Source organism: Rhopalosiphum maidis, chromosome 2, assembly GCF_003676215.2.
Source record: "Rhopalosiphum maidis isolate BTI-1 chromosome 2, ASM367621v3, whole genome shotgun sequence".
Taxonomy (NCBI): Eukaryota; Metazoa; Arthropoda; class Insecta; order Hemiptera; family Aphididae; genus Rhopalosiphum; species Rhopalosiphum maidis.
The window spans coordinates 17,408,709-17,422,363 of NC_040878.1; the positions used below are offsets into that span (position 1 = coordinate 17,408,709).

Consider the following 13,655-nt stretch of genomic DNA (forward strand, 5'->3'; position numbering starts at 1 on the left):
CATGCAGCCAGTGATTTTAATTGTAGAACGTAGAACGGTGCAGAATTTCTAACTAAGCTTAGGTTTCACTTGGCATAGGCTGCAACTTTAAATTATAAAATATACATGTTATATATATATATAATGTTATAATTTATTTATACAATTATTGTACACTGACACGTGTATAATATGAATTTTTCTGCGAAACTCGCCGATGAACTACCAAGCTCTATGATATTCATATTATTATATTGTATGATACACCGTTACTAATTGAATATACTGTGTGAATGCACATGCGATTAGGCACAGTGTCGTGTGCCTACCTGGCCTATGTTACGCAGGTAACGAGTCAGGACTTAGGATTATGTGGAAACCACTCACGACGCCCCACTACATGACATGCAATGGATAAAAATCCTCTCACCGGGGAAATCTTGTAGACAAACAACGTGTAAATAAAAAATAGGGTTTTACCTAATAAAGTAAATTGAAAACGATTCGTTATTTGTTTTGACGTCGCACAACAGTTGTAGTTACGGTATACCTACCGGTGCCGTATTTTATTACAATATGCATATCACATGTATGATATATGTAGAATGATTCGCAAAGCGTGGTCACTCCCATTTCTTTCGTCTTAAAAAATAAATGTAAACAATTTTGATTATTGAAATATTTAAGTAAGTACAAGATAATCTAAGTGTTTTTAAATACTTTCAAATATTGCGAATTTAAAAAGTTTCCCGTGGCGATACAAACTTCTTTTTTTTAAAAATAAAAATCAACCATTTTTACTGTAAATTTAGAAACAAATGATTTTTTTGATAATGTTATGTATCTATTTCTATCTATATGAAAATTTAACTAAAACAAGTAGTATCCAAGTAATTCAAATGTACATACAAAACATCATATTCCTTGAAAATGGTTTTATAAAAGTATGAAACGTTTATAGTTCTATACGTTGTATTTAAACTACGTAGTACTTATTATACTTGCTAAGTCAGCTATCACAAGATATACAATTTTTATTTTAAGAATTGATTTATATTATTATGTTTAAATTATCGTGAGCCAACTCTATTTCCTAAACTTATTATTAATTTATTGACTATTATTCTTAGCACACAAAATTGAATTACTCAAAAATACTAGAATTTTAAATTTTCATTTAGATAGGTACATAGTTTGTTTATATTATTATATATGATTATTATATTACAATAAAAATAATAGATAAAAATGCGTCATTTTCAGTTAAAACGTAAATAAGTATCTTCTATAAAGTGTATTAAAAAATAAGTAAATAATATAATTTGTGCATTTTTAATACTATAGATTTTAAATAGTCCTGATAAACATCACAGAGTAAAACCACCTACAAGTGTTATTATGTCAAAAGAAAACTAATTATATTAACAACTTTACTTATTGTTAATTAATGACAAAAACTATAATCTGTAGATTTTTTTTGTCTTTTAATAATCTCTTATAAAATATAAATTCTAAAAAAATATTTTAATATTTGTATAAAACTAAATAAGTCAAAATAATATTAAGTGTATTAATATATTTTTTGTGTATATAAAATTACATATTGATCATACACACTCTTTTAATAACAAAATTATTAAAAATCTAATTTTTGAAATTTTTAAATATTATTAAAATTCTATATTTTTAAAATCTTGTGAATCTTTTTACTGCCTAAGTTGTGTCCTGTAGATATGCAACCTTTTGTTTTTTTTTTCAATTGAAATTAAGGGAGATTACTTAAGAGGAATTTTCAACTGTAAATTATTTAAAACAGCGATTCTCAAACTTTTTTTTACGTACCATTTAGGTATATTATCAATCAGTTACGTACTACTTAGGTTTATTATCTATCAGTTACGTACCGTTAATGACTAAAAATAGAACGATCCAAAATCCAAATTGTACATTTAAATAATTTTTTTTAAATAATAAGACAGTAAAAACTACAACTACAGTATAATTATTTTTTATTTGTTAATTTTTTAAAATAAGATATGAATTAAATAACTGAATGGTTTATTATCCAAAAATGGGCCTCTACGTAACACCATGTAGTCTTTCGCGTTACACAGTTCAGAGAATCGCTGATTTAAAAGGTAATATTTTAAAAATTTCAATGTATCAAAATAAAGTTTCTAACAATTATTTTTTAGTCATTTAACATTATGTACTACTTAGGATAATAGTTGCATGTTAATGAGTGATTTACACTTGAAAAATATGGGAAGTATGACATTTTTAAAGTGTAAGAAGGTTATATCAATCTATTAATATTTATAAATTAGAAAAATTAAACTATGTTATAAAAAAATATGAACAATTTGAAAATATAGTTTTCAAGTATATTTAAAAGTTTTAAAAATGAATTGCTTGTTATAGGATATGATTTTGTAAATATATTTAAACATTTTAAATTAGTTGTGAACACAATATATTTTATATTGTATTTGTTTATAATTATATAATATTTTTGAATTTCTATACTAAAAAAAATTATAGTAATAATAACTACAACTATGGCTGTTTTATTACAAAAAGTTCTTTATTAAAGCTATTAATAATAATTAAGAGTAAACACATTTTAATTATAGTCCATGTAATTATAATTATAAAAATCTACGGTATGAAATACTATAATATTTTATTTATTTTACGCTTCAGTCAATAATATTGAAATGTTCTTTCATATGAGCAAATTAAATTCAACTGTATTTAATAAACATAATTATTATTATTTATTATATTTCACTCTGAAAATTTAATAAAATAGAAATTTGTATAGGTTGATATTAAACTAATCCACGTTTAATCATATTATAAAGCTATAAATAATAAAATTTATGTATTTGTATTTTAGTAAAAAAAAAAAAAAAAACTATAATAAAGCAAAATAATTCCTATATAGTATAAAATATTTACAACAAAGACAATAAGTACTTTATAGTTTAAAATAACTCTATTGGTTCAATACCATTATTATTTTTTGGTAAATTTAACATTTCAATCTCTGTATTAATAAGCATCAATTGTATAAATATCAATATGCTATTGTTACCGTTGTATAAGCAGAATTATAATTATTGAAATATTCCATAATTCACTAAGATTTTTAATTTTAACGAACATATTTTAATGCATCGCCAAATCAAATCAAAATTGTTTAACTATAATATGTGATTTTTTTTTAAAACATAAAAATGTGATACTACAATAGGTTAACGAAATAATATTAAAACAAGTTTTTGATGTAAAGGTTATCTCGAATATTTTCTTTTTCTTTAATAATAAAGGTATTATCTGGTAGACGGCGTTTCGCATAGATAATATAGGTGTATTCTTGTATAAAATAATATTTTAAAACTTCAAAGTAAGACAAGTATATAGTTAGGATTTTTTTCAATCAAGTGATTTTAAATCACCTAAATTAATAGTTAAATGATGCTCAGTTCACCAAAAAAAAAAAAAAAAAACTGAAATATAAAATTAAATAAAGGAATAAAAATGATTTATTAGCTTATAATGTTTAATTCCATTATGGAACGTCTTAAAATTACTGTGAATATTATGTCACGGAATAATATTTGATATTATGTAACGGTTAACTAAGCTGATAGTATATTAAGGATTATGTTAAGTCGATTAGTTTCTGTAAGAAAAGGAAAAATTAAATTAGATTTAATTTGTTTAATGTTTAACTGTTATAACAGGCTATACTCACATTTTATTTTCATTTATTTCATTTTATTTTCAGACTTGCCTAAAGACGGACCGTACATTACTGGTGATAAGTCAGTTTACCAGTTTGGTGACACGATCAATTTGAACTGTTCTTCAGCCAAGTCTTATCCAGCATCCAGTCTTCATTGGTTCATAAATAACATTTCGGTAAGTTAAATCCGATAAATAATCTTCAAGCATTGTGCTTTTTCAAAATTTAAAACAAAGACGAATTTTAAAAATAAAAACTGTTGTGTAGTTCACTAGCACATACGTTATCTGTATTGTTGAGATGTTAATATAAAATAGACGAATGGAAATATATTTGTTAAAACAAAAAAATAAATCAACATAATTTCCAATTATTTGAATTATTGCAAATTTGAATAAAAGTAAAATATTTTGACTCATCACTATCGTGTTAAAATAAATGGTTTCCGTCCAGTTTCGTCGTTTTCGATAACTGCAGTAGATGCGTGTTTCTATGAAGGTCTCTGGACATTGTACGACCCTTTTGCGGTTATAATATTACCGATATGAAATGGTCTGCTCAAAGACAGGTTATAATATTAATATAATATTGTACTGTCATAAACTACGTCTACCGTCCCCTCCCCCCTTGTGTTGTAGACGGTGCAAGTACACGACTGCATGCAGATACCATCTATATTTATATTATACACTGTATATCTACATTTTGTGTGTGTGTGTGTGTGTGTGTCTGCCAACAAAGTACACCGGAACCAAATTACATATTTCACTGACTATTATAAATTCTGAATCCTCCTTTTGTACCGTAACAACAATTTTATTTTTATTTTAAATTTCACTGTAACAATTCTCTACCCGTAAGTTCTCCATCGACAGTGTAAATGAACATGCAATTTAGATTATATGTTTATCGTGTATTATACGCTACGATAATATAAATTAATTTTGCAATGAATAATTACACTCATAAAACCTACTACACCTACATACGATTTAAATCAAATAATTCTTATCTCTTTATACACACTAATACGAACGAATAAATATACGTTAAAAATACCACTTGTATTTTTTTTTATATATTTATATAGTATATTACGTTGAAGAATTTTATAAAATTTATAGTCGTTTATATTTTACATAAATTTGTTGGTTCAGAATATGTTTTGCAAAAACATAAAAAACATATTGCTTTTCTTATTCAATAACGACGTATTCTATCTTTTATATTTATTTGGTACAATAATATACAAATAGATAAACGATACATTCGTTTTACTTCAAAAACCTAAGTCATATGGATATGTGTATTATATAAATATAAGTTTTACTTAAACTGCATTGTATGTAGATAAAAATAAAGCTTTATTTTAACATAGTTTTTCTACATCTAATATTATATATTTATACGTATTTTATCTTTTCAACCTTTCATATGCGAGGAGGATCTGCAAACGATAACCAAAATTTATAGATAGAACATTAACAGAATATGAAATTGAAAAAAAGTTAGTCGCACATCCTTTCTTATAAGTTATCACTATTAAGCTATTGTAATTTAAATAATATGATTTACTATAAACCTATGATAATTTGAATATAAACGTGATGTATGAAGTCATTTGTAATTAGGTTTGATACGTAACTACGAATTTAAACTGAATACATTTAAAAACAAATAAATAACTTTTTATTTACAAATGTACTATATATTTGAACCGTAAATTAGATCAATGAAACATAAGTTGAACGACACGAAAACGTATAAATTACTTATAATTGATACGCATTCCATGTCTGATGTGAGAAAATAATAAAACAAAATAATTAAGTATCAGATATTTAATATATTACAATTAACTATTAAAATGCCAGATAAGAACAACAAAATGTTAAACTTGTTTAAAAATGTTCCATTTAAGTGTTTAAGTTTTTCTTTATTATTTGTTATTTAATTCATAGCCTTTGATTATTACCTTGAAAAAATATATAATAATAATAATAACTATTCATATAATGTAAAAACTTTCATTTTGCTGGGTAACTTAATAAAAATAAAATTTGAAAAGTTGTTGTCAATAAATAAATATTTAATTTAGTTTTTACTGTTATGTGGATAATTTTCCAAGCTTAAAAAGAATAAAGCGCCTTGTGATTACATTTATTACATGTTAATAAATTGTTATTATTAAATGGTACTTTTAATATAATATCGATAAATAGCTGTAGCGTAGTATTTATATTTTAGAATGCGAATAAATTCAAATTCAAATGGTATCATTAATTTAGTTTCAAAATGATTGAAGTATAATAGGTAAACGTATTGCAGGTATTATTATCTAATATTACATCTTTCATTATTAATTTGAATTACCTATGAGTATTTTTGAGTCAATCCCCAAATGTTTAGTTTAATATTATCAAACTGTGTTCACATACGTTTAGTAGATACATACCTGTATCCAAGTTTTATTTTGGAACTATTTCCAAACAGTTTGAGAATCTTAGAACAACAACAAAACGTTTAAATTAATAACTGCTGTATAATAATAATAATAATATTATAATAGCAGAATTTCGCTTATCCGATGGTGCCTAAAGAGTACTTCGGTTAAAACAAGAAACTGTGCAGCAACGGGCTTAGCGATGCAAATCTAATCCGACATCATTCGTCAATGCGTTAAAATATGTTTATAGCGTTTAAAGAAAAACAAATTTTTTTTTACGACCCAAAGCTAGCTAGATTGAACTTGAGCGTTCAAAAAGTGTACGAGATAATATATTTACGGGCGCGAAAAATAATAAAATCTTTATTTTTTTCTATTACTGGATATTCTCAGCGAGGTGGTTTTATTGCCACCGGAGACGGGAGACGAACGTACGCCCGTGCTAATGAAACCCACATACCGGCTATATCGGATTTACACTAAAGATAAATTCACACAGAACAAAACGACACCGTCAACGTAACCGATTTGGATTCGTTTTTCTTTCTCGGGGCTCTCCCTATAGCCTTATCGCCTCGCATGTTTAATTCCGTTACCGACATTCCGCTAATATACACTACTTGCATGTGTTTAATTAATTGCTGTCCAAATAGCGACTACATTAACAGACAAGTGAAACGTTGTTCGTGGATTTTCACACAGCTCGTTTCATAATATACTGCTTATATATAGTGACTTGTGGAACGCAAACACAATTAAAAAGCATTGTTTATTAGTAGAAATAGATCGTTTTCGAGCTGACGCCAAACAGTTTCAGCGAACGCGTAAATAACCCTAAGACGGTTGGCAGCTTAAAAATATTATTGGTAGCTGATTGTTGAAATTTCATTTGAAAACCCATTAACTCGATTTGTACCGATATAACGGCGAAATTTTAAATTTTATCTCGATGATATGACTTGCGTTTACAACCCGCCGCGTCCGAAAGACCCGAGTGAAATTAATGTAGTAACGTTTATTTATTTGAACATAATTGTACGAAAACTACTGAACGTGGTCACAAAGTAATATGAATTTTATTTTTCTAAACGTATGTATAATTATAAGTATGAAATAAAATGATTTAATACCTATATAGCGTCTAAACGCGTGTCCTTTAGTTCGGCCATTCATAAAGCGACAAAGCATTAGCTTTTTGAGTTGAATGAAAATCTATTTCATCACCTTATACACACCACGTGTAATCCTCTCAGGTCTAAGACACACGCGAAACGGATAAATTCCGGTCCGCCGGACTTCACAAATATTTCGAAAGCTTACACATTCATAATGGCAAATAACTTGAAAGCCATTAGATTTTCTAGACGGACACTAAATATCTACTAGTAAAGTAGTAATATTATCTCAGTGGACGTATAATTTTTTTAAGAAAAAAATTGTTAGCTATATGTTCTGTACATTGCAGTATATAATGTATAAAACAATAATATAATTTGCATAAATAATCAATTATTACCCGTGTATAAAAATAATATACATTTTATATATGTGGTTATATTTTAATTATTATCAGCTAAGTAGAGAAAACTCTACAACCTTTATGTTTTTACGATGTTATACATGTACAATAAATAATACAAATAAACGCGAATCGCGAATTAAAATAAGTAGTATCTTCTGTGTTATCTGTTTGGTTGATATTTTAACAAAATGTCTCATAATAGACGTATTTTCAGTCTAGGTTTGTTTTTTGTTATTGTTTATGTAATGGAGACTTCGATTTTTAGAATATTATTGAAGTATTCCTGTTGATTATAATTTCTATAGTAGGGCTATTCATGTTATAGTGCAGTTGTTTGTTTCACGAAGATCTTAGGGATTTGAGTGTTATTCTCAGGTATTCGTTATGAATAATTTGTAATTTGTAATTTTCATTAGGAAGTAAAGTTTGGTTTATTAGGAAGGATAAGAGTTATATTCTTGTTAATTTCTTACTATTGATATACATTTTCTAAGTTAGTTTTTAGTCAAAGTGTATCCCTAAGTAATATGTATTTTATCGAATCATTTGTGTTGTTCTATTGGATTTTTTAATTGTTAACTTATATTAAAGATAAATTTGTGTATTTTATCAAGGTAAAAATAATGACTTCACTTTTAGTGAGATTAAGGTATCTTGATCAAGATAATTCGTTACAGAAGTTTTGTAGATATTATATTGTAAATTTTAAAGTATTGTTTCTTGTTTTTTCTAAAAAAAGCTACAGTATAAAATGAGCAATTTTTTATTTATATTCAAGATGTAACTGAGAACTTTATTCAAAATTTAAAAATGTGATTAAATATTTTTTAATTTTAATTTGTCATTGGTACTGGATCCACATGGTCGTATTATTATCTATGTACCATAGAAATAATGGAACTGAAGTATTTGTTAGTAAAACATAAATGTAAATGTAATAATAATTAATCAACAACGTTCAAAAATGTATCCACAACGATTTGATGACTGTCGAACGCTGTAATTATATATAAACATTTATAATATGGGAATAAAGAAACGAAATAATGACATATCCCTCGTTACGTGATTTATTGTTAACGGGTTTGTTTTATAATTCATAATTTACCTAAGTACACGTATAATTGTACCTTTAATGTATAATATTATTTGGTATTCTATAGTCGTGCATAAACCTTACATTGGTTAACTATAAATATGGAGTAGAGTATAATACAATATAGTACAATGACTATATTACACATTCCAATGTGATACTAAGATGAAATATTAATTTTTAATGCTTGTACTTTATCATAATTTAAACCTTAATATAGGTGCGTATATTTATAAATTGAGATCAATAATTTTGATAAAAACGTGAAATTCTAAAAAAAAAATTGTCAAAAATAAAGTTCACTATTATTACATTTTAAATCAGAGGAAAAAATATTACTTAAAATCATGAAAATCAATTAAAATTATATAGTATTGTAATTTGTAATAGGTATTGAAATTACATATGATGAACGTCAATGATTTAATTACCATTAGTGAGTTACGTTTAGTACAGCATAATATTTTATACAGAATAAATTGCTGCATAGAAGCTTTAAACAGTCGGTAAAAAATGTAAACAAATAAATTACTCGAGAATTTCTTAACAAGGTTGTCTTTTGCATAATGGCATTTAAAATATGATGTGTCGGTGAAAAGGATTATTACACGCAAGCTTCATGCACGCATTCGGTCACGGTGTGGTTTTTTTTTTGTCATACAAGGGAATACCTTGTGCCAAAATCCGGTGTACGAACCGTAATTATACAGTCAAGCAAGGGTTGAAGGGAATTTGAATTTTCATCACTATAATATTATAAGAATAACTTAAAATTTCAACAAGAAGGTTCACCCGTCAAATCAGACCCACGTTAAAAACCCAACAATCATTTACCATGGTTTTATAGAACTTTAAATTCGTGGCGCTCTTTTTCCGGTTAAGCTAAAACCTTTCTATTTCACAATATGTTTGTAAAATCTTCTTATGATTATCGTTTATATTAATATACAAAAATGACGGAATAATCTGTATATTTTTTATTTACTTAATTGGATAACACTCGAAATAAATATACACCTATAACCTTTGAAGTCCAAACAAGATTCTGTTAAATTATTCAGTTCCTTTATTAAACGTATAGGTTTATTTATTTTAAGTTCAACAATCTAGATGTTTGGATAAGATTTTTAAGACGTTCGTTTATATACATTATACATATATTATCAATATATCAATAAAAATATTACCATAAAATACATAACCATGAATCATATATTATAAAAAAAATCACTTGTCACCAATGATTTATTTTATAAATATATTTAAAAACATCAAACAGTTTATACTCTGTTATAAAATGTTACTAAATTAAAATAATGAATTGCAAAAAAAAAAATGAATGTCATGATAAATTTTATCTGATTTAATAAACGACAAATATATCTTATAATTATTGAATAATGTATTAATAACATTTAAATCACATTTTGGTAGGTATTATATTTCATAAAAATCTTGAAAAATGTGTCAATATCACTAAGTATAATTTGATATATTTTCGAAGGATCAATATTTGATAAGCAATTTATATTTGTTAGTAAAATTTATTCATGACTCAGTAAGCTATCTTAAAAAACGAAAAATACTTCTCTCAAATCTCTTTTTTTAAATTTCTATTGTGTATATTGTAAACTGACAAATGATTTTGGTGGAAAATTTCATTTAAACGTAGAACGCGTTATTTTTACATAATGTTTATGGTCTGTGGAATACCTACTTCTAACGCAAGGGACATCACCATAAGAATTTAAAGCTAAACATTTATTTTTATTTGTATTTTTATTTAGCGCCAATTGCAACTATAGTCTGTTTTCGTGATTTTTTTTCAGTAAAAGTAATAATATTCGATGTAGTTTTACAGTTAGAACATAATAAAACATAAAATATTAGTTAATATGAACATTTGGTTGGTAGGTTGCATCTCAATAAATAATTTCGATAAATAATGGATTAATTTAATAATTTAAAATGATTACAATTGATTTTGAAATATATTTGATAATAATAATTTAAAATACACAATAATCGGGATTAAAATAATATACATAATGTAGTTAAATAGAATAAATATTTGATTTTGATTTTAATACAATATATTATGAGTTATGAATTTATGATAGATAAAACGCAGTAAGCTTTAATTTAAAAATGCCTATCGAATTCTGTCTACATTTTTTTGACACGCCCAATAATAACCTTTAGCCGATTATTATGTAATTTCAATTGGTCTAATAGGTTTATTGACATTGAAAGTTATACATAAATATATATACATGCAATCGGAATACTAAACATATTTCATTTTTACGGTACTCAATGTTATTGTTTTTCATTATTTTATTTTTTTAATGTACAAGCAAAAGTATAAAAGGAGTGTAAGTTCCTCGCTAAAACGTAACTCTTGATTTTATTATTATATGTTGATACATTTAAAAATATCAACAAATACTATTGAATAAAATTATACTTAGTTTATTATGTTTTTTTTTATTTTAAAATTGTCCATATTTTAGTGAAATTAAAAATATGTATATACTAAATTCAGGTCACTTACAATTATGTTATTTAATATAGTTATAGTAATAATAATAATATTTTGTTGAACATACTAACATACAACACTCTTGATAAATAGTAAATGTAAAATAAGTGCATACAGTTACTTTTATTATTTATTTTTATCTTAGAAGGTATACTTAACTTTAAATAAGTTTTACAAGGTAAAATATTACTTTACTAATTTTAAACTATGTTGTAATATTATTTTGTGTGGTGTCAGAGTATTGATATTTTATCTAGCTTCTATTTATGCATCATTATTAAAAAAATAAAAATAAAAATGAAAATAGATTTGAAATTTAAAATTAATAAATGTTGAAAAAAAATGTATTATCTTTAATAAAAGACATTTTTTATCTAACACGAGAGTACCAGGGTAACCTACTGAAGGCAAAAATAATTTGATTCAAAGTAATTTATAACAAAAAACAAGGTTATAATCATCACAAACTTTTTTTTTTTAATAATAATAATAATTTTAATATTTTACAAATATTGGAAATAATAATATGTAATGATAACTATTTTGTAGTACCCAAACAATAATTAAATTGTAATAGCTAATATATTTTTAAATTAATAATATGTATCATTAATTTTATTATTATCATCATTTTATATACATATACATAAAAAAAACAATTAGTTTTCTCATTATTTTGAAGATTATATTATAATATGCAAGCCGTTTGAAATATAAATACATTTTTACATGATAAACAAAGCTATTTAATGATATTTTACGTAAAGGTGAAAATAATGATTTTTTCACGTATATTATTGTGTATGTTCTGTGCTATAAATATATATTTATTATTATTATTCATTTTTGAGATTGTGCGTGTGTTTTACAGGCGAGAGAAGAATCTTTGAAGAGATTCCCAGCACAAAAACACCCTCGAGGACTTGTGACGACAACTTTGGGGTTGCATTTACCTTTGGACGCGGAAACTGTGTTGAACGGTGCAGTGAGGGTTAGGTGTGTGGCGGTACTATCACCCGTATTATGGAGTAGTGACAACGAGAAAGTGCTGCCCAGACAAGATAAAAGAGAAGCACTCCTGCTCGGTAACAAATTACATTTATTTATTCATTGGTATCGAAAATAAAAAAATATATATAACTATACCAACAGTTGTTATTACATTTGAAAATCGGTTTGGAATAATTTCAAGTGTCATAATGATTTATTGCTAATACTGAAAAAAATTATTTTTTTTAGTCAAATAAATGATATGCTCACCCTCCAGCTAATAATAGCGTCTATTTTAAGGACATTCTTATAATAAAGGTACATGGTCGACATAAGACATCAAATATTGAATCACCCATATTGAATAAATTACAATTAAATATGTTTATTCAAAACACCAAATATCCATTACCACTTACAAATCTTAACATCTTTAAAGTTGTCTTTAACAACATTGTATATATTATGGAATATAGACATAACCTAACGTTCGATATTGTTATTTTTTTAGTTACAGGATCTTCCAGCGAATGTAATTCCAGCAGAGTCATCGTGTTCCTATTTTTATTATTCATACATGTGTTTTTTTAAAATGAAATAAGAAAACAAATTATTAATAAATAAATAAAAAATATCATATCAAATATAATTTAATTCTAATATTTTAATTTTTTGAAAAATGTATTTTATTTGTAAATTGGATTGTATTAGATATAGTTAATCCCTATTTAAATAAACATGTACTACTTGTGTTAAATATAAATAATGTGTTTTAAATTACTTAATATCCTCACTTCGAATCGTTTCTCGCATTCTGTAAGACTAGTGAGAATAACAATTATTTAAAATTTCTATTAGATAGATATAATATATAACTTGCAGGCAAGTAGCCATAATTTTTCTAAGTGGATGTTATAAAATTATCAACCTTGATAGACAAAATAAAATATTATACTATCTATATGTTGGTCAATCCCAGCTAATATAATTTATATTTTGATAATTAATTTATATTCAATAATGACTATATTTTGATTCAATTTGTTTTCAAAACAAATGTAATAGATGATAAAGTCAATGAGAGATGATTAAATTAAATTTACACAACTTTTCTCATAATTATACCATTGATAACTAAAAATATATTAGAAACTATCGTTCAAAGTATGTAGTAATGCTGGCTATAATTCATAGACACAATTTACATTGCAACAATTTATTGATACGTGAAATAATTAATAAGTCACATTTTTTAAAACAAATATAATTTTAATAATATATGAATATGACACGCTAAATAATAAATAACTTTCTATATAACTTACCAAT

The 13,655-nt window shown here is 25.0% G+C and overlaps 1 protein-coding gene across 2 annotated transcripts in view; it reads left to right on the forward strand.

Annotated features, from left to right (window-relative positions):
* The window catches only part of LOC113554005, a 76,403-nt gene extending 63,416 nt beyond the window's left edge, over positions 1–12,987 (forward strand). For both annotated transcript variants that reach the window (XM_026957633.1, XM_026957632.1), the window contains exons 5-7: positions 3,773–3,906; positions 12,208–12,421; positions 12,838–12,987. In XM_026957633.1, coding sequence (XP_026813434.1) covers positions 3,773–3,906; positions 12,208–12,421; positions 12,838–12,917 — 428 coding nt within the window. In that variant the 3' untranslated portion in view covers positions 12,918–12,987. The remainder of the gene's footprint in view (positions 1–3,772; positions 3,907–12,207; positions 12,422–12,837) is intronic.
* The last annotated feature ends 668 nt before the right edge of the window (positions 12,988–13,655 follow it).